A 21,589-nucleotide genomic window follows, 5' to 3' on the forward strand; every position below is an offset into this window, starting at 1 on the left:
ATTTGTGGGGAAAAAAGGACGTCAATTTTGTTTGGGAGCCACGTCGCACGACCGCGCAATTGTCTGTTAAAGCGACGCAGTGCCGAATCGCAAAACCTGGCCTGGGCATTTAACTGCCTAAAGGTCCGGGGCTTAAGTGGTTAAAGAAAAAGTACAGCAGCCTCCCCTGTACTCTCTTTTCAATCTTGAATGTAGAAAAGGATACATTGTATGTAAAAGAGAAAAATGAAAAAGCGTCACTGTATGTTATCTAATAGATTAATTCCTGTATCATCGACTCCATCTAGTGGCCACAATGTGGTATTTTTCTTCATTGAGGCGTTTTAGAAAACTATACTGCATTTTGGCCACTAGATGGAGCTGAAGATACAGAAATGATTCTATTAGATATATATTAGATATAGAATCATTTTCCATACAGCGACATTTCCTTCAGCTTGATTCTGACATTCATACAACAAATGTTTTACAAATAGACCCCTAATAATAGACCCCTGATATTGTTGCAAAGATATGTATAGTTTTATTAACATTTGTCAGTTTTTGGCCATTAACATCCTGACAACCGCGTCACAAGAATATACGTCGGCAGAATTTTCAGCTGTGCGGGCGCGCGCCACTGCCGCGAGCTCCGTGTCCGCGCCCACGGGACCCACGTACTCGATGTTCGCGATTGGGTCACAGAGCTGCAGAACGGGGAGAGGCCTGTGTAAACAAGGCCTCTCTCCGTTCTGCCTAGTGCACGGGTCTTCAAAATACGGCCCTCCAGTTGTTCAGAAACTACAATTCCCATCATGCCTAGTCATGTCTGTGAATGTCATGTTTTATAATGCCTCATGGGATGTGTAGTTCTACAACAGCTGGAGGGCCGTAATTTGAGGATCCCTGGCCTAGTGACACTGACACTAATCGTCTGTTACATCCCATCGGGAGCAGCGATCAGTGACATGTCACTTGTAGCCACGCCCCCTAATAGTTAGAATTACTCCCTAGGACACACTTAATCCTTTCCCGCCCCCTAGTGGTTAACGCCTTCACTGCCAGTCACATTTATACAGTAATCAGTTCATTTTTATAGCACTGGTCGCTGTATAAATGACAATGGTCCCAAAATAGCGTCAAAAGTGTCTGATGTGTCCGCCATAATGTCGCAGTCACGATAAAAATCACTGATTACTAGTAAAAAAAAAAATTATTGATGAAAATGTCATAAAACTATCCCCTATTTTGTAGACGCTTTAACCTTTGCGCAAACCAATCAATATACACTTATTGCGATTTTTTTTTTTTTTTTTTTTTTTTTACCAAAAACATGTAGAATACGTATCGGCCTAAACTGAGGGAAAAAAATGTTTTTTTTTTTAACCACTTAAGGACCTCACGCTGATATACTTCGCCAGAATGGCACGGCTGGGCACATCAATGTATATGTACGTTGCCCTTTAAGCCCAGCCGTGGGGTCGCGGGCGACCCGGTCCGAAGCTCCGTGACCGTGACCCCGGGACCCGCGGACCCGATCGCCGCTGGAGTCCTGCGATCGGTCCCCGGAGCTGAAGAACGGGGAGAGCCGTATGTAAACACAGCTTCCCCGTTCTTCACTGTGGTGGCGTCATCGATCGAGTGTTCCCTTTTATAGGGAGACACAATCGATGACCTCACACCTACAGCCACACCCCCCTACAGTTGTAAACACACTTGAGGTCACACATAACTCCTTCAGCGCCCCCTTGTGGATAACTCCCAAACTGCAATTGTAATTTTCACAGTAAACAATGCATTTTTTGCTGTGAAAATGACAATGGTCCCAAAAATGTGTCAAAATTGTCCGAAGTGTCCGCCATAATGTCGCAGTACCGAAAAAAATTGCTGATTAGTAATAAAAAAAAAAATTAATAAAAATGCAATAAAACTATCCCCTATTTTGTAAACGCTATACATTTTGCACAAACCAACCGATAAACGCTTATTGCGATTTTTATTTTACCAAAAATAGGTAGAAGAATACGTATCGGCCTAAACTGAGGAAAACATTTTTTTTTATATATTTTCGGGGGATATTATTATAGCAAAAAGTAAAAAACATTGAATTTTTTTCAAAATTGTCGCTCTATTTTTGTTTATAGCGCAAAAAATAAAAACCGCAGAGGTGATCAAATACCACCAAAAGAAAGCTCTATTTGTGGGGAAAAAAGGACGCCAATTTTGTTTGGGAGCCACGTCGCACGACCGCGCAATTGTCTGTTAAAGCGACGCAGTGCTGAATCGCAAAACCTGGCCGGGTCCTTTAGCTGCATTTTGGTCCGGGGCTTAAGTGGTTAATATATTTTTGGGGGATATTTATTATAGCAAAAAGTTAAAAATATTGCTTTTTTTTTTTTTTTTATTGTCGCTCTATTTTTGTCTATAGCGCAAAAAATAAAAAACGCAGAGGTGATCAAATACCACCAAAAGAAAGCTCTGTTTTTTGGAAGAAAAGGACGCCAATTTTGTTTGGGAGCCACGTCGCACGACCGCGCAATTTTCAGTTAAAGTGACGCAGTGATGAATCTCAAAAAATGGCCTGGTCATTTGGCAGCCAAATGGTTCGGGGCTGACGTAGTTAAAGTAGAGGTACACCCTAAAAAAAAAAAAAAAAAAAAAAAAAATACACCAAAATACAAAAAAAAAAAAAAAATGTTCTTACCAGAAATGGCGGTTGCTATGTGGATCTTCCTAATTTGCCTCTTTCCATATCGCGGCAGGTCTTCTTCTTCGTCCTCCTTGCGTTGTCTTCTGGGGAATGAGGTGCGCTGCCTTCTGGGAACTGTGTGTATCCCAGAAAGCAGCCCACCTGATCTTCTCTGTGTCTCCTTTCCACCTCATATAATTTCTATATGTTTGTGTCTTCCAGAAACCCAACCTAAAGCAAAGGATAGTTCTGAGCCAACTGACATCCGAACAGTACACGCCAGAAGTGGACGATACACTGGAGCGCTTTGCATCAGACGTCAGCCAGGAGGCGCTGTCTGTGTACTTTGACCCTCAAAGCGGTCTTCATGCTGAGCCCAGCATGCCAGCACAAGTGAGTAACATCCCGGGCATGTACTGCTTTGCCCTAGGACGCAGGGTCCTGTTTTTTAACCACTTAAAGCGGAGTTCCGTCAAAAAAAATAAATAATTAAAAGTCAGCAAATAGTCAGCAACAAATACTGCAGCTGCTGACTTTTAATATTAGGACACTTACCTGTCCAGGGAGCGCGCGATGTCTGCGCCTGAAGCCGATCTGTCCTTCGGCTCTGGGTAGAGGCGCCGCCATCTTCAGTAAGGGAATCAGGAAGTGAAGCCTTGCGGCTTCACAGCCTGGTTCCCTACTGCTCATGTGCGAGTCGCGCTGCATGTCCCCTTTAAGGGGGTGTGGCAGGGGCGTGTCCTGTGCCTACATACATTTGCTAGTAGGTGTCCCTCATTCCCATCTCAAAACGTTGCGAGGTATGGCTGTGGTGGTTTTCCTGTCCCAGTCTCTGAAGACTCATTGTGAGTGACAGGGCCGATCCTAGGCAGGGTGCTTTGCACCCAGGCGCCTGCAGAGGTGGGGCGCCGAAGTGCCAGAGTTCTTCCCTCCCTCCTTCTCTCCTTGTATGTGTCCATCCAGAACTAGTGTTCTGAGCATAGGTGTGTGTCTGTCCAGAACTGATGTGTGAGAATAGGGCAGCCCAGGGCCGCCATCAGGGGGGTACAGGCAGTACACCTGTAAGGGGTCCGAAGGTTCCCAGGGGCCCAGAGGCCCACAGGGCCCCAGATGGCAACCCCCCTTTTTTTTTATTTATTTTTTATAAAAAAAAATATATATTTTTTTAATATATTTTTATTTTATTTTTTATTAAAGGGCCAATTTTTTTTTAGGGGTCCGGAGGTCCCCAGGGCCCTGGATGACAACCCCCCTTTTTTATAAAAAAAAATATATATTTTTTATATATTTTATTTCTTTTATTTTTTATATATATATATTATATTATTATTTTTAAAGGTATTATTATTATTATTATTATTATTATTATTATTATTAAAGGGCCCAGAGGGCCCCGGATGGCAACCCCCCTTTTTTTTATAATTTTTTATTTTTTATATTATTTTATTTCTTATATATATATATATATATATATATATACATTTTTTTTATTAAAGGGCTTGGTGGGCTTTTTGCCCTGTTTTATAGGCTGTGCCTGTGGTTTTGCTACAGACATGGTTGTATCTGATAGGTCTTTTTATAAAGAATGAGCAAAGTGGAAGGTTTGCTTTAGGACCCCTTTCACGCTGAGGGCGTATTGTAGGCGCTATAGCGTTAAAAATAGCGCCTACAATCCGCCCTTAAAAAGCTGCTCCATTGCGAAAGCCTGAGCGCTTTTCACACTGGAGCGTTGCGCTAGCAGGACAGTAAAAAAAGTCCTGCTAGCCGCATCTTTGGAGCGGTGCGTATACCGCTCCTCCACCGCTGCGGCCCATTGAAATCAATAGGACAGCGTGGCTATACTGCCCGCAATGTGCTGCTTCAGCAGCGCACTGCGGGCAGTTTTAACCCTTTCTCGGCCGCTAGCGGGGGTTAAATGCGCCCTGCTAGCAGCCGAAATGCGCCCCAAAAAATAGCGGCGTTTTACAGCTGACGCTATGAGCGGCTCAGTGTGAAAAGGGTCTTAACATAACGTGCTGCATAGTACCATATAATAAATACCCTCCATCTAAACCTTCTTTTCAGAACATGAAGCAGTTCTTCTACTTTGTACGTAAGGAGCGGGCACCCCTCACCCCCGAGGACCTAGAAGAAAACTTGCAGTTTGGCTCTGTGAGAGGGTCGTACATCGCTGCCCTGCTGAGGCTGATGAACGGGATCTATGCCCCCTACATCTTCGGGAACACCAGCTGGCCTGAGAGCATTCACAACAATTTCTCAGCCAACGTTCACCGCTTCCTGGCTGCACTGACAGGTAGACCGCTGCCCCCTGCAACCAACATCTTTTGTCCTTATGAAGAACCATCAATGCCTGCTATGAGTTTTTTTTGTTTCTGTTATAAAAAATTGTAAATAAGTACGTTTTCTCCTTCACTGATGGGCACTGATGGTACTGCACTGACGGGCACGGATAAGGCGGCACTGATGGGCACCGATGAGGTGCCACTGATGTGGTGGCATTGATGGGCACTAATATGCGGCACTGATGGGCACTGATAGGCGGCATGGATGGGCTTGGATAGGCGGCACAGATGGGCACGGATAGGCGGCACAGATGGGCACAGATAGGCGGCACAGATGGGCACGGATAGGCGGCACGGATGGGCACTGATAGGCAGCATGGATGGGCACTGATAGGCGGCATGGATGGGCACTGATAGGCGGCAGGGATGGGCACTGATAGGTGCCACGGATGGGCATAGATGGGCACTATCGTATGTGTTGTACTAATGGATGCCAATCAGTGGCAAACAATGCCTGCCAATCAGTGATGCCCATGTGGGCACTGATTGGCATCAATTGCGGCACTGATTGGCATCCATTTTTTGTGTCCTTCTCATCCCTGGTGGTCTAGGGTGGCATACCTTTTTTTTTTGTTTGCATCCCTGGTGGTCTAGTGGGCATCCCTGGTGGTCCAGTGGGAATCCCTGGTGGTCCAGTGGGCATCCTCGGGGGGGCTGTGCTGATAATCGATCAGCACAAACCCCCCCTGTCACAGGAGCAGCCGATCGGCTCTCCTCTACTCGCGTCTGACAGCAATAGTAGCCTGGAGGTAAATAGGATAGAAGCTAGATAGCCGTAGGATTCCTGTTGAGGTGTAGCGTGGAGAGCGATGGCACCGGGGTTGTAGCATGGCCGAGCTACGGCTGACAATAATAGAATGGCGTGTATAACGCCGTTCTGTTTATAGTGAAGCGACATGCGTGCTAAATGCATAGCTAATTGCATTCTGCACTTCCGCCTTCCCATCTGGAACGCACGCGGCGCTGAACGATGACGTCATCGTGCGGTTGCCGCGCCGATTACAGTGTGCAACCTGTGACCCTCCAGCTGATGTGAAACTACAAGTCCCATGAGTCATTGCAAGCTGCTGACAGTTAGAAGCATGACTCCCAAAGGCAGAGGCATGATAGGAGTTGTAGTTCTGCAACAGCTGGAGGGCCAGAGGTTGAGCACCCATTATTGAAACCTTATTTTTCAACCCCTTGACAAGTGCCACCTGTAGATTAACCATCAGAGGCAAAGTTCCATGAGAATGTTCTTCTATGTTTCATGGTTGACAGCCTTGTTACGTTATCCCTTCAAACCCGTTTCAATTTTCCTAACATTATCTCACCCTCATTGTGGTCTGTGGCTACGGATTGGCTAAAACCTCAAACCTCAGTTTCCCAAGCCGTACCAAGAATACATTTCATGGAGAACAATGGAAGGATTGTCTGTATTTTAGATGGTTTTATGGAATGATTCTATTGGATTTGTGACACTTGGACTAATCTGGTATTCCAGCCAAATCTTTTCTTTTGAAAGCGACTCTGTGGGTAAAAGAAAATGTAATAAAAAGCAGCCTGGAAAAGGAAATTCGGATTCCATACTATTCCTTCTCCCAGCGAATCCAGTCTTGGCGCACCCAATACTTGTGATGAATATGCAATAGTCTGGCAGCTTACCTGTTTCCATCTGTCCATTAAGAGGCCTGACTCTGTTCTGGTTACCTTCTTATCTCCTCTACTTCCTGTATGGCCCCACCCAGGCCATCCCAGGAAGTTTATATTAACTGTTGCACTACAGGACTGCAGTGCTGTTCAACAGTGTTGTTTGCTTAAGTTCCTGTCTGCAGTGTGCTACGATTACCTCCCTGTGTACCATTTTTGGCTTGTCCCTGACTTCTCCTGTTTGCCTGTGCCCTTGACCTTTTGCCTGTCCCTCGGTTACCCAGTCTGCCTGTTGCCCTGACCTTGGCTTACCCATCACTTCCGTTTGTCCTGCTTGCTGCTTCCCCTCTCTCTCTGCGGAGCGTGACCTAGGGGATCCCAGGGGTCGCGACCTGGATCCAGCTGCGGCGAAGGCCATCCTCACCACTAGAGGCTCTAGTGAACACAAAGCTGGGTCTTAGACTCCGCACCCTGGGCGATCTTGGGTTCACGCTTCCTCTCTGATAGCGGCAGTCGGCTATAGGGTTCACTACCCTGAGGTGCATCCCTTACCCCAACGGGGTGCACTTGTCACCTGGCCACAGGTGACGTGACAATACTGAAACCTTCAACATCTGACACTTCCAGGTGTGTCAAAAATCTGTGTCCCCTGACTGCCATGTCATTGGTATGTTCCAAGACTGAAGCTCAGACAAACTAGTAATATTGGATGGAACCATAGGAGGAGGGGGGCATCATAGACATACAAAACACCTAGAAGTGGGAACCAGAGAGGGGAACCATGCATTTTCCCACAGAACCGTTTCCTGTATTTTAAACTGGTTGCACATTTACATTTTTACCTAAATACATTCACTGCATTAGAGTGGAGGTCCACCCTAAAAAAAAAGAAAAATTGGCAAAAAAGCTCAAAATATTATTTTCTTATACTTACCAGAAAAGGCTGTTACTAGGCAGACCGTCCTAATCTGTGTTCTCCTCCTGGGGTTGACTCCTGGGAAATGGAGGCGCGCTGCCTTCTGGGACACACAGGCCGGTGTGCCCATTCACAAAAAGACGCGTGACTCGCGCATGCGCAGTTGGAAACGGCTAGGCTTCACTGTCTGTTTCCCTTAGAGAGGATGGCGGCGCCGTGACCCGGTCCGAGGGACGGATCGGCCTCGGGCGGCTGACATCGCAGGCAACCTGGAAAGGTAAGTGTGCTTATTAAAAGTTAGCAGCTACAGTGTTTGTAGCTCCTGACTTTAAATTTTCTTTTTATCGCCGGACTTTAAGGTAAAAAAAAATGTATTTGTATTATCCCCCTTCCCGAATACTTGGCCTCACTCGATCCAGCACTGTGCACCTCTGTAGCTGCTCATTCCTCTCTTCCTGCACTCAGAGGAGGAGCCATTGGCTCCTGCTGCTGTCAATCAAATCCTGTGAGCAGGGTTTGAGGCCAAGCCACACTGTGTGTGTCTATGACCGCGCACACCTCAGCTCGGGAGCAAGCCCACACGTGCGCACCCAAAAGGAAGTAGCTTCCTATGGTGGCCCATGGGGTAGAGGAGGAGCCACGTCTTCTGGGGTCCCTCGGCGGCTGTCTCTGGTCCTCCCTGCAAGAACTCATCACCTTCATGCGAGAATTGAATGTACGAAAAAGAATGCTTTTGAAGAAATCGTACGATAATCTGATCGTTAGTACACAGCTTTCAAGAGCCGATCACGACAGTTCATCTGAAATTATCAAAAGGGACAATATCAGATCGTACAAATTTTGATTAACCACTTGCCAACTACGCTATAGCCGAATGATGGCTACAGTGTGGCTGACCAGTCCTGAGAGGGCATCATATGATGTCCTCCCGTGATCGCGTCTGCCACAAACGGCACAGGCGGTGAGCTCTGTGATCTCTGGGTCCTCGGGACACAGCTGATCAGAGATCGGGGTAAGGAGCAAATCAGCAGCTCTTTACCATGTGACCAGCTGTGTCCAATCACAGCTGATCACGATGTAAACACAAGCCGGTTATCGGCATTCCTTTTCTCACGCTGTCAGCGTGAGGAGAATAGAGGAGAGCCGATAACTGGCTTGTGTAAAAGCGACATTGACACTGATAATCAGGGCATTATCAGTGTACTGATTATGAGTGCAGTCCCAACAGTGCCCACCAGTGCTGCCAATCAGTGCCTCCTCATCAGCGTCACAGGGCTCAAGTCCTGCGGGAACGCGTGGGAACGGAGTTCCTGCACTTTTTTCACAGCAGGAACACATTTCCCTTTGCAGGACTAGAGCAGCCGAGCCGCCCGAGCCAATCCTTCACTAAGCGGCGATGCCCAGCTCCAGTCATTGTCAGGGGCAGGCGAACCTTAGTAATCCTTTATGTTACTGGCCACTTCCTGTATATGGATTCATCGGGTAGTGTGTGGGTATTCCATCACTTCCTCGATGCCGCAATGTCTCCTGAGAGCTTTTGTCATTGTTCCCAGGAGACATTGCGGAGGTCTGCCGCGAGTTATCGCAGGATTTAGAAAGAACTTGCTTAAAGCGGGCAGTAACATAAAGGATTACTAAGGTACAGTGGATCGAAAACAAACAAACATGCGGTTTAGTAATTATGTATATGAGCGTATCATTTTTTTTTTTTGGTGGGGAAGTGGATCTTGGGTGGGAGTTCCCACACTTTTTTCCCCAGGACTTGACCCCTGAGCGTCACCCATCAATGCCCACTAGTGCTGCCTCATTGGTGCCCATCAGTTCAGCCTATCGGTACCCATAAGTGCAGCCTATCGGTGGCAATCCGTGCAGCTTCATCAGTGCACATCAGTGAAGGAGAAAAACTACCAGTAAGCAAAATTGTATAACAAACTTAACCACTTCATTACTGGGCACTCAAACCCCCTTCCTGCCCAGACCAATTTTCAGCTTTCAGCGCTGACGCATTTTGAATGACAATTGCGTGGTCATACAACACTGTACCCAAATTATATTTTTTATATTTTTTTCCCCACAAATAGAGCTTTCTTTTGGTGGTATTTGATCATCTCTGCGATTTTTTTTTTGTTGCACTATAAACAAAAAAAGACAGAAAATTTTGAAAAAAAACAATATTTTTAAATTATTTGTTATAATAATATCCCAATTTTTTTTTTTTTTATATATTTTTCCTCGGTTTAGGCCGATACGTATTCTTCTACATATTTTTGTTTAAAAAAATCGCAATAAGCGTATATTGATTGGTTTGCGCAAAAGTTATAGCGCCTACAAAATAGGGGATAGATTTATGATTTTTTTTTATTTTTTTTTTTTTATTAGAAATGGCGGCGATCTGCGATTTTTCTTTTTCAGGCCTGCGATATTGCGGCGGACAAATCAGACACTTTTGACACAATTTTGGGATCATTCACATTTATACAGCGATCAGTGCTATAAAAATGCACGAATTACTGTATAAATGTGACTGGCAGGGAAGGGGTTAACACTAGGGGGTGAGGAAGGGGGTAAATGTATTCCCTGGGTGTGTTCTAACTGTGTGTGGAGGGGGGCTGACTGGGGGAGGTGACCGATGCTGTGTCCCTATGTACAAGAGACACAGATCGGTCTCCTCTCTCCCTGACAGGACGTGGAGCTCTGTGTTTACACACAGAGCTCCACGTCCCTGCTGTCACCGCCGATCGTGGCTATATCCTACGGGGTAAAATGACCGCACCAGCCAAGCAGACTCTGGCTGGAAAAAGCGCCCAGAGGCGATTCAGTTCGCATGAGTAGCGCTATACAAGTCATTCATTCATATATGGCGGACATCGCAGCCGCCAGGCACGCGCACCGGAATCTCAGCGATGCGCCGGGCACAGTGCGCGCGGGGAATGCACATAAAAGGACGTCCAGGGACGTCCACCCGACAGTTGAGAGCCGCGCTGTGGACGTCTTTCGTCTATAGCGCAGCTCTCAAGTGGGTAAATACCACCAAAAGAAACCTCTCTTTGTGTAAAAAAAACAAAACGGATGATCATTTGTATTTACCAGGCTTTACAAATGCAACGATAATGCCCATGCGGCCCACGATAAAATTGTGTTTGACACCCCTGTGTGTTATCTTTATAAATAAAGATAACACACCTGACTGAGTATATAAAGCACTTGACTTTAAAACCTAAATCTGTGCATCAGTACACCAAAGAAGAGTAAAACAGAGAAGTAAAAAAGTGTAATAAAATGTATTATTGTATCTCACAGTGCATCAAATGAACTTGTGTAAATCCATCAATACTACCACTGTGCTATATGGATGAAATAGGCAACGCTGACAATTTAAAAACACTAACAAATATGCATCACGTATCCTACCCAGCAGAATACTAAAGCTCCATGGTAGAAATATCTCGAAAATATCCGATATTAAATTAAATGACTGCTCACGCGGTTCGCATATTGTCCAATACTCTGAATTCGGCTCCGCCATTCAAACAAAACACAACAGGCTGCAAAGTGAAAAGCTCCAAATAAGTTTTCCAGATGAACGAGGCGGTCAATCCCAAGTCGTACCAATCAATATACTTGAAATCTCCAGTTGGCGTAGTGTGTTTTAACCGCTTCTATAAACAATCTACTCCAGCTGCTGCTGAATTCCCAAGCTGTGAGTATGCATAGTATAAAGATAAAGGTTGTAAATTCAATTGCACATGCCATATGTAGTCTCACTCGCCCCGACTGGGATCAGGCATGGAAGAGTAAACGTTTACCAGGCGAAATAGATAAACTCCATGGTCCTCTTTTATCAAAGCTGGTACAGATATGTGGGCTTCCTCCACTTCCATAATAGTAGTCTTATACTAAACTTCAATCTAGCTTCTATTGGCAGTACAGTGGAACCTTGGTTTAAGAGTAACTTGGTTTGAGAGCGTTTTGATTTGTGAGCAACTTTTTTTTTTTTATTCTGACTCGGTTTGCGAGGGACTCGCAAGACGAGCAGAATTCAAGCTAAATAGGCCTGCAGTACCTCATTTGGCCTAAGGTACGGGGGCGCAAAAGCCGAGCAGAGCCGAAAATAGGCCTGCAGTACCTCATTTGGCCTGAGGCTGAGGTACGGGGCGCAGGAGCCGAGAAAAGCCGAACATTGGCTTGCAGTACCTCATTTGGCCTGAGGTTCGGGGGCGCAGGAAACAAGCCAAAGTGTCCTCGGGCCTTTTAGGCCGTTTTCTGCGCTCTCTGGCGCCCTCCCCACCTCTGGCCACATTCGGTATTGCATCCCATTGAAGTCAATGCGGAACAAATCATTTTTGTTTCCATTGACTTCAATGGGAAAACTCGCTTTGATATGCGAGGACTTTGGATTACGAGCATACTCCTAGAACGGATTTTACTCGTATTCCGAGGTTCAACTGTATAAATAATGTTGCATATGGCTGAGGGGATCTGGACTTCATTCTTGTACCACTTGATCAAGCCGGCATCATCCCCAAATGAGTGACACCAACAAATCTGCACACTACTTTTTACATTTTTATTTATTACAGGTATTTATATAGCGGCAACAAGTTAAGCAGTGCTTTACATATTTTGTACATTCACATCACTCCCTGCCCTCAGTCTAAGCCACCCTTTCTTAACTTTTTTCCCCCAGAGGAACCCCTAAAATAATTTTTAGGTTTTAAGGTACCCGTGGTTTACCCTATTCATTGGGAAAAATGTGCCCCACATTGGTGACTTTGACAGAACCCACTGTCACTGTGTGTTTTTGAGGGGGCTATGGGCTGGCACAAACTTTGGCCCAGAAGAGACTGAGAGACTTGGGGACAAAATGGCATTGAGATCATGTAATGTAATGCTACATCCCTTCACCCCCATCCCCCCTCTTACTGTGTTTTTTGTTGGGTCATGGCATGTAGACAAAGGATCTGGAGTCACATCCCAGCATCCCTGCTTATCATAATCCCTTTATGTGTTTCAACTGTAGTTTCTGTTTCAATGTGCAAGTGTTGAGTTCCAATTGAGCTATAAGTAAGCATTGAATTATGATGTGAAACGCGTCAGCCATTGATCCCTGTATGTCCATCTTCTGTCATTGACTGCTTTTGGATTATTTTGGATTACTTTTTTGGATTTTTCCTTTGAATTTTCAAATAAACTCGCTTGAACAGAGTGCGGCAGTCCAGGATGTCTCTTTTCTCTAAGTGTTGAGTTCCCATGGGTTCTTCCTTGTCCCCTACCCCCTCTATGACAAGGCTAAGGCAGGTGTCCCTAACTGTGTTTAAAGGTGTATGTTTGGTAATTAATAAACAGTTTATGCTCTGCATGTCTAACCCTCAACACCTGTGTGGTTTGCCTCGTGATTGGGAGGTTAAGGACTGGTTATGGCGAGTCTGCCGGCTGCTTTCCCCGACTTGTTCATTCCCCGACTTAGTTGGTTTAGGCGGTACACTTTGGTGGGGGTGGGTCAGCCATGCCCTGTGAACTTTTACCTCTGGGAACCCGCCTTCTGACCTTTGGGGGAGGTCCCTGTTCCAATTCCTGAGTCCTAGCCATATTCTTCAATGGGAAACCCTAACCCTAACCCCCCCCCCCCCCGAGTTTGGAGAACAGGAGACACAGGTCTGGCTGAGGTGCCCAGCCGGTGTATGCGAGATCCGTCACAGTGACCTGTGGAAAAAATGGCCTCCTTACAGTCAGATTGCCACCCTTACAGATAGCTAAAAAGATAATTGAAATCATGCTGCTGGCTCTACCAAGTGGTGTTGGCCCTGAAAATGTTGGTTGAGAATGGCTAATCTAAGCTATTCCCGCGACCTTTATTGTCTGTCCAGCAGGACATGGTATTTTTTGACTGGCAACAGGTAGAACATTAATTTGGCAGACCAGTCTGGAGGTCACTTGGCCACAGCTGGAGGAATCCTTAAAGCGGTCCTCCACCCTAAAGTGGAGTCCCGCTGATCGGAACCCTCCCCCCCTCCGGTGTCACATTTGACACCTTTCAGGGGGGAGGGGGGTGCAGACACCTGTCTAAAGACAGGTATTTGCACCCACTTCCGGCCACACGCTACGGGCGAAAGACGGGCATTCCGTCACATCCCGTCTGTCGCCCGTTGTGTGCTGGGAACACTCGGCTCCCAGCACACAGCGTGTGAGCCAATCGGCGGGCGCAGCGCGACTCGCGCATGCGCCGTAGGGAACCGGGCAGTGAAGCCGCAGCGCTTCACTTCCTGGTTCCCTCACCGTGGATGGAGGGGGGAGCAGCAGGGTGACGAGCGATCGGCTCATCCTCTGCTGCGATCACCGCTGGACTCCAGGACAGGTAAGTGTCCTTATATTAAAAGTCAGCAGCTGCAGTATTTGTAGCTGCTAGCTTTTAATATATTGTTTTAGTGGCACATCCGCTTTAACAATCTCTGGAGGAACACTAGAGTTCCACCGAACCCTGGTTGAGAATGGCTCTTCTAAACTATTCCCGCTGACCTTCAGTGTCCAGCAGGATGACCATGGTATTTCTTGACTGGCAACAGGTCAGTGGCGTCACTAGGGTTGGTGTCACCCAGTGCGGTAAAACATGGTGTAACCCCCCCTCTGTCTAGGCTGCCCAGCACCAAGCAGGCAGCGCACGGGCACGGGGCGCACCCCAAACCAGCCCCTGTAAATGATAGTTGTAACGGACACAGGCATGCTGCCGAGACAGTTATAATCTTCGTGCAGGGGGACTACAAGGAACTGCATGGCTTGTCACAAGTGAAGGTACCACATTGTATTCTGAGCTCAAAGGGTTAACTGGACAAGTCTCTTTCATTGCTGGAATGCTAATGAACCCTCTTTTGTGTGCAGGTAAACAGCCCCCCTGTGAGGTGTATGCTGATGGGGATTATGTGTGAGTGATAATTGTTTTAAAGGTTAATTGAATTCTATGTGCCTGGCCAGGAAATGTTAAGTGGGGTGAGGTGCCGAAGAGTCTAGAAACTGGCCAAGTGATTAATTCAAGGAGATGTCATTGTTTCAGGGGGTCTGTGTTGAAGCCCCCTACTGGGAAAAGGGGAGGGCGGAAACTGTCATTGTTCTTGTAACAGTTGTAACCAGATATAAGCAGGTGAAATATGCCAAATAGAGTCAGTCTACTTGACCCTTCAAACGTAGCACGTCTCGTTTCTTGGAAGGGCGTTCGATGGGATATACCGGCGGTACCTGCATATCGCAGCTTGCCAGGGAAAAGGACGTCTCCAACGGCCGATACCCCTCACTACCAGTGGGTAGCCGTTACATTGGTTGGTAGCAGTGGGATGGTCCTTTTATCCAAAGAGCAAGTGCTGAATGGAGTCGCAGTACGCCAGGCTGAAAAGATCCACACTGAAAGATCTATTGGAGATTCGTGGTAGGAGCGCCAGCAACAGACCACGGAGGGAGCTGATAGCTGACCTGCTGGAGCTGGACGAAATGGATGGATCCATGGAAGGAACGGAGCCCCTTGCACCGGTCAGCAAAGAAGATGTAATTACTGGGATTGTACAGCGGAGATTATCCTTGTATCCAGAAACGTCCGTGGAACTAATCAACCAGCTGTTCCGGGAAGCAAGGGAAGAAATACAAACGAAGAGGGGACAAGAACTGGAACTGGTAAGAGCGAGACAGCCCATTACACCTGCAGTTCCTACCCCCCCACCTGCTGCTACAGGAAAGAAAATACCGTTCACTGCATTCAAAGCTTTTGTAGAAAGTGAGGAGGAAATCGATGGATATTTGGCGGACTTTGAGAGGCAGTGCTCACTACACCAGGTCCCACCAGACCAATGGGTCACTATTTTGTCGGGGAAATTGTCGGGCAAAGCCAATGAAGCCTTTCGGGCTCTCACTCCAGAGGATATTTTACAATACCAGCAAGTTAAAAAGGCGCTGCTAACCCGATATGCCGTAACGCCAGAAGCCTACCGCCGGCGCTTCCGGGAGTCCAAGAAGATGGCTGTGGACTCCCACATGGAATGGGCCAACCAGTTACAAAGGGTGGCATCGCTTTGGGTCCAAGGGTGCAAGGCCAACACCGGGGAGGAAGTATTGCAGCTGTTCCTAATGGAACATTTCTTCCAAGACCTGGCCGCAGACATACAAGACTGGGTACGAGATCGCCGGCCCGCTAACTTAAACGAGGCGGCTCGGCTAGCAGATGAGTACGCGGAAACAAGGAAAGTAAGCCAGGGTACTACACGGCTGGCTCATAAGGTAGAACCGCGTACTCCAACCGTCACCCCACGCCCAGAGTTTCGGGCTCCAGTCCCACCACGTCCTCAGGGGCCTAGCAACTACCCCCGGGATTCGCCTAGGGTGACGTGCCATCACTGCAGCGACACGGGACATATTGCTCGTTATTGCCCTTTGAGAGCTACAAATAACAATTGGAGACGCACAGAACCTAACACAGAGGTCACTCCATCACGTCCCTCTGCGGCCCACTGCCTGGAGACCGAGGGGGGCCCTGAGGAATGTCTGGGAATTTGGTATGAGGCAGACCCAATACAAGCGGCCTCTCCGGATAACCGTCAGCATCACCGTCAGGAGGTACGAGTGAATGGACAAGTAGCACAAGGCTTAAGAGATTCCGGGACTACTATCACTCTGATTCAAAAACATCTGGTAAAGCCAGAGAACGTGTCCACTCGCACAGTTGCCGTCCGGGTCGCAGGGGGTGCTGTATTTCACGTACCCACCACCCGGGTGCACTTAGACTGGGGAGCCGGGTCAGGAAAGACCACAGTTGGTATCATGGACAACCTACCTGCCGAGGTGGTGCTGGGCAACGACATTGGCCCTCTGACTTCGGCTTATTTACCTACACCTGCTGCTGCTTGTCCCGTGACCACCCGCGTTGCTGGAATCAACCCGCTTGCTGCTGAGAACCGGGTAAGACTACCTTCCCCGACATGTACTGTAGATCCGGCACAATATCACAGTCTAAAATGGGAATGTGACAAGTTGGCCAGTGAGAAATCAGAGATGCAACGACACTATGTCACGTATTATGAGATGTCCCGTGGCTTGAACATTGAAATGCACAAACAGGCGGAAATTGTCAAAAGATTAAATGGGATTTGCATCCAGGTGGTGCCGTATCTGTCCCAAGAGCATCAGCAACAGGTTTTGGGAGCCATTGAGAGAGCAAAGCAAGTGACTGTTCCAGAATTGAATTCTATTCTTCACCGTCACCATCAGCTACCGACATGGTAAGCCAATGGGAAGGCCGACGGACTGTCCAGGCAAACGGAACTTTTACCCTAACAGCAGACCGGACATCCCCAAGTTGATCCGAAAAGGATCAATCCGGGTCTGCCGGAGTGTTCCACAAAGGGGGAGTAGTGTAACGGACACAGGCATGCTGCCGAGACAGTTATAATCTTCGTGCAGGGGGACTACAAGGAACTGCATGGCTTGTCACAAGTGAAGGTACCACATTGTATTCTGAGCTCAAAGGGTTAACTGGACAAGTCTCTTTCATTGCTGGAATGCTAATGAACCCTCTTTTGTGTGCAGGTAAACAGCCCCCCTGTGAGGTGTATGCTGATGGGGATTATGTGTGAGTGATAATTGTTTTAAAGGTTAATTGAATTCTATGTGCCTGGCCTTAAATGTTAAGTGGGGTGAGGTGCCGAAGAGTCTAGAAACTGGCCAAGTGATTAATTCAAGGAGATGTCATTGTTTCAGGGGGTCTGTGTTGAAGCCCCCTACTGGGAAAAGGGGAGGGCGGAAACTGTCATTGTTCTTGTAACAGTTGTAACCAGATATAAGCAGGTGAAATATGCCAAATAGAGTCAGTCTACTTGACCCTTCAAACGTAGCACGTCTCGTTTCTTGGAAGGGCTTTCGATGGGATATACCGGCGGTACCTGCATATCGCAGCTTGCCAGGGAAAAGGACGTCTCCAACGGCCGATACCCCTCACTACCAGTGGGTAGCCGTTACATTATAGTATAGGGCAGTATAGTGGCAGGTTAGGGTAGTATAGAGTGGTGTAGTGGCAGGTTGGTGTAGTGGGGTGGTATAGGACAAGTTAAGGTGGTATAGGGTAGTTTGGGGTGGTATAGGGCAAGTTAGGGTTGCATAGGGCAGGTTGGGGTGGTATAGTGCAAGTTAGGGTGGCATAGGGCAAGTTGGGATGGCATGGGAAAGGTTGGGGTGGTACAGGGCAAGTTAGAGTGGCATTGGGCAGGTTGGGGTGGTATAGGACAAGTTATGGTGGCATAGGGCAGATTGGGGTGGTACAGGGCAAGTTAGGGTGGCACAGGGCAAGTTGGGGTGGCATGGGAAAGTTTGGGGTGGTACAGGGCAGGCTGGGGTGGTACAGGGCAGGCTGTGGTGGCACAGGGCAGGCTGGGTGGTACAGGGCAGGCTGGGTGGTACAGGGGAGGCTGGGGTGGTACAGGGCTGTTTGGGGGGGTACAGGGCAGGCTGGGGTGGTATAGGGCGCACCCCCTAGCAATGCCTCTGCAACAGGTAGAACGTTTATTTGGCACACCAATCTGTCTAGAGGTCACTCAGCCACAGCTGGAGGAACCACTAACAATCTCTAGAGTTCCACCGAACCCTGGTTGAGAATGGCTGGTCCAAGCTTTTCCCGCTGACCTTCAGTGTCCAGTAGGATGACCAAGGTAGAGGTATTTCATGACTGGCAACAAGTAGTCTGATCCTTTTGGTTGACCAATCTGTCTTGTGGACCCCTTTTCTCTAAACAGGGACATAAAGTTGTTGATTTTTGACACAATTGGTGAAAGAGGTGCTAAATGCTAATTAATTTATTCTTTGTTGAACTGCATATGTATCCAAGAAAAGGTGGACTTTGTTGCAGGAAATGCATTGGTTGAAAATCACAATATGAGAGATGATCTATGATCTATGCTATGTAACTATTTATGGTTTTAACCAGTAGAATTTATGTGAAAAAAATCTTTTTAGGTTAAAAAAATAAATAATAATAGCCGGATTCAGGTAGGGGCACGTATCGTTAAGACGGCACAGCGTACCGTATTTACGCTACGCCGCCTTAAGTCAGAGAGGCAAGTACTGTATTCACAAAGCACTTGCCTCCTAACTTACGGCGGTGTAGCGTAAATGGGGCCGGCGTAAGTGCGCCTAATTCAAATGAGAATGGGGGGGGCGTGTTTTATGTAAATTACTCGTGACCCGACGTTATTGACGTTATTTACGAACGGCGCATGCGCCGTCCGTGTACATATCCCAGTGTGTATTGCTCCAAAGTACGCCGCAAGGACGTATTGGTTTCGACGTGAACGTAAATTACGTCCAGCCCCATTCACGGACGACTTACGCAAACGACGTAACATTTTCAAATATCGACCCAGGAACGACGGCCATACTTAACATTGACTACGCCTCCTAGGGGGCATCTTTATCTTTACGCGGCGTATCTCTTACGGAAACGGTGTATCTTTGCTGCGACGGGCGCACGGACGTTCATGAATCGGCGTATCTAGTAATTTACATATTCGACGCCAAACTCAACGGAAGCGCCACCTAGCGGCCAGCCTAAAAATTACACTTTAAGATACGATGGCGTAGGAGACTTACGCCGCTCGTATCTTAGCCTATCTGGTTTCCAGAATACGCTTAAATTAACGCCGGCGTAGATTCAGAGTTACGCCGCGTAACTCTCTATGAATCCGGCTATAAGTGACCAACCCTATAAAGAGAATTTCCACTAAAAATATGTATTTCAGTGTTTGCCAGATTTGGTAAAGTTTTGTACAAACAACCTCTGAGCATCCCCAAGTGTACACATTATTGTGTTCTCACTCTTCCTACTGGATTTGGAATCAGGTTTGGAGACCACTTCCAATGAGTGCAGGGTGTCATGGGCCCCCCCCCCCCCCCCTGAAAGGATCATCACCATGGGACTCTGTATTCACATATAATATTAATGCAGAAAATGGAACTCACACCATTATGTCAGTGACATTGAGGACCACCCAGTGCGCAAGAAAAAGAGAACCCAACACCAGTGGCGGCTGGTGTTTTTTTATTTGGGGGGCGGCTAACAACCACTCCCCCCCCCCCCATGGACGGCTGGAGGCACTTCACGGCACTACCCCCCCCCCCACCCGGTGGATGGCACTTACCCCATCTAGGTGGCGGAGTGAGGGCAGCGGCTCCAGTGCCCGCTCCTCTAGTGGCTTCCTCCATGGCGTTCGCCATGCGTATCCACGCTCTTCCTCCTAAGCGCTAGGCGTCCAATAGGATCGCCTGACATTTTGACAAATCAGGAAACAGTTCTCACGACGCGCCTCCTGATTGACGGGGAGGAAATTTAGTGTGAATATAGCGAATATTTATTCGCTATCGTCACACAACTGGGTGGGATCGAGCACAGTGCTCTGCGCCCTGAGTCAGGGCCGATCCGCCCTATAGGCTCACTATGCAAGCCGCTTAGGGCCCCCCAAATTACTAGAGGCCCCACCTTGTGAGAAGTCACCCCTCACACCACCTCTCAACTCGCTGGCTGCATGGGAGAAGAGGCAAGAAGTCAGCACCCCCCCGATTCTCACTTTAATGTAAGATGTAATTTCCGACAGCAGAACACCCCCTCCCTCCGCTTCTCAACTTTAATCTTTAATGCGACATGTCACTGTCGACAGCGCCCCCTTCTCAACTTTGATGTGACATGCAATTTTGCTTAGGGCCCCAGGGAGGTCAGGATCGGCACTGCCCTGAGCCCACCCTTTTTTTAAACCTATTAGAGTCTCTGGCTCTAATCACGTTCTTCAAAAAAAAACTCCCTCCATAGCAATCCATAGTCCGGCACCCTGTATGTAGATCAGGGGGCTGGTCGCATGCATAGGGGGCGGTGCCCGTGCACCCCTAGTGGACGGGCCATTACTGCCCTACACCTCACATGATCAGACAGAATATATCAGAAAAGATAAGTATAAAAATAAATGTGGGATGGGGATCCATGGGGCAGGGTGGAGTTGGGTTTTATTTTATTTTTTTGTAGACGCCAAAAAGATGAGTGTGGGAATATCTCTGTTAGAGACGGAGGATCTTAGGTGGGAAGCAAAGCCATTGGTTGACTCTTTTAACCAAACTGTAACCAAAATAAAATGATCAATCCCCGGTACCCCAATCATCCTAACCTATAATCTCTTCTACTCCAGACACCAGGTACAAGTTACAGGGCCACACTGCCCTTTACATCCCCATTGAGGCCCTGAATGTAGAAGCTGAAACCGCCATCAAGGACAAAGAGATGGTGCAGAGGCTGGAGAGTGAGTATATCTGTCATTTGTAATTATAGGGAATGAATAGTGGGCTTGCATATATTTTTATTATTCAGAAAAAACATTTGAAAAGGATTATTTTTCTTTTTCAGGTAAATATGTAATATTTCATATTAATATTATGCATTCTCATTTTCAGTCAGCAGGTGGAGTTGTAGACATCTTTTCCCATTTTCCAGTTTCTCATTACCCTTCTGTAAAAACAAAGGGCCAGATTCAGATAGAATAGCCTATCTTTAGGCGGGTGTAGCGTATCTCAGATACACTTCGCCGCCGTAACTTAGTGAGGCAGGTACCGTATTCACAACGAACTTGCGCCCTAAGTTACGGCGGCGTAGTGTAAATGGGCCGGCGTAAGCCCGTCTAATTCAAATTGTCCAGGCAGTGGGCGTGTTGTATTATAATGAGCCTTGACCCCCTGTAATTGACGCTCCTAACGAACGGCATGCGCCGTTCGTGAACGTATCCCAGTGCGCATGCTCGAAATCATGTCGCAAATAGTCAATGCTTTCGACGTGAACGTAACTTACGCACAGCCCTATTCGCGTACGACTTACGCAAACGACGTAAACAACAGAAAAATTTACGCTGTCCTGACGTCCATACTTAACATTGGCTATCTACAGGCGTACGCTACGAATCCCAAGCCATGCTGATCAGACAAGACCCAGATAAGAACGCACATCTGTCCATAACCACTCGTGTGCCCGCG

The 21,589-nt window shown here is 47.4% G+C and overlaps 1 protein-coding gene across 1 annotated transcript in view; it reads left to right on the forward strand.

Annotated features, from left to right (window-relative positions):
• DNAH2 (dynein axonemal heavy chain 2) overlaps positions 1-21,589 on the forward strand; it is a 402,999-nt gene that overhangs the window by 16,252 nt on the left and 365,158 nt on the right. Inside the window, exons 3-5 of the mRNA XM_040346833.1 lie at positions 2,891-3,061; positions 4,733-4,961; positions 20,755-20,865. Of these exons, the coding sequence (XP_040202767.1) occupies positions 2,891-3,061; positions 4,733-4,961; positions 20,755-20,865 (511 nt within the window). The remainder of the gene's footprint in view (positions 1-2,890; positions 3,062-4,732; positions 4,962-20,754; positions 20,866-21,589) is intronic.

Source organism: Rana temporaria, chromosome 3 (genome assembly GCF_905171775.1).
Source record: "Rana temporaria chromosome 3, aRanTem1.1, whole genome shotgun sequence".
NCBI classification, from domain to species: Eukaryota; Metazoa; Chordata; class Amphibia; order Anura; family Ranidae; genus Rana; species Rana temporaria.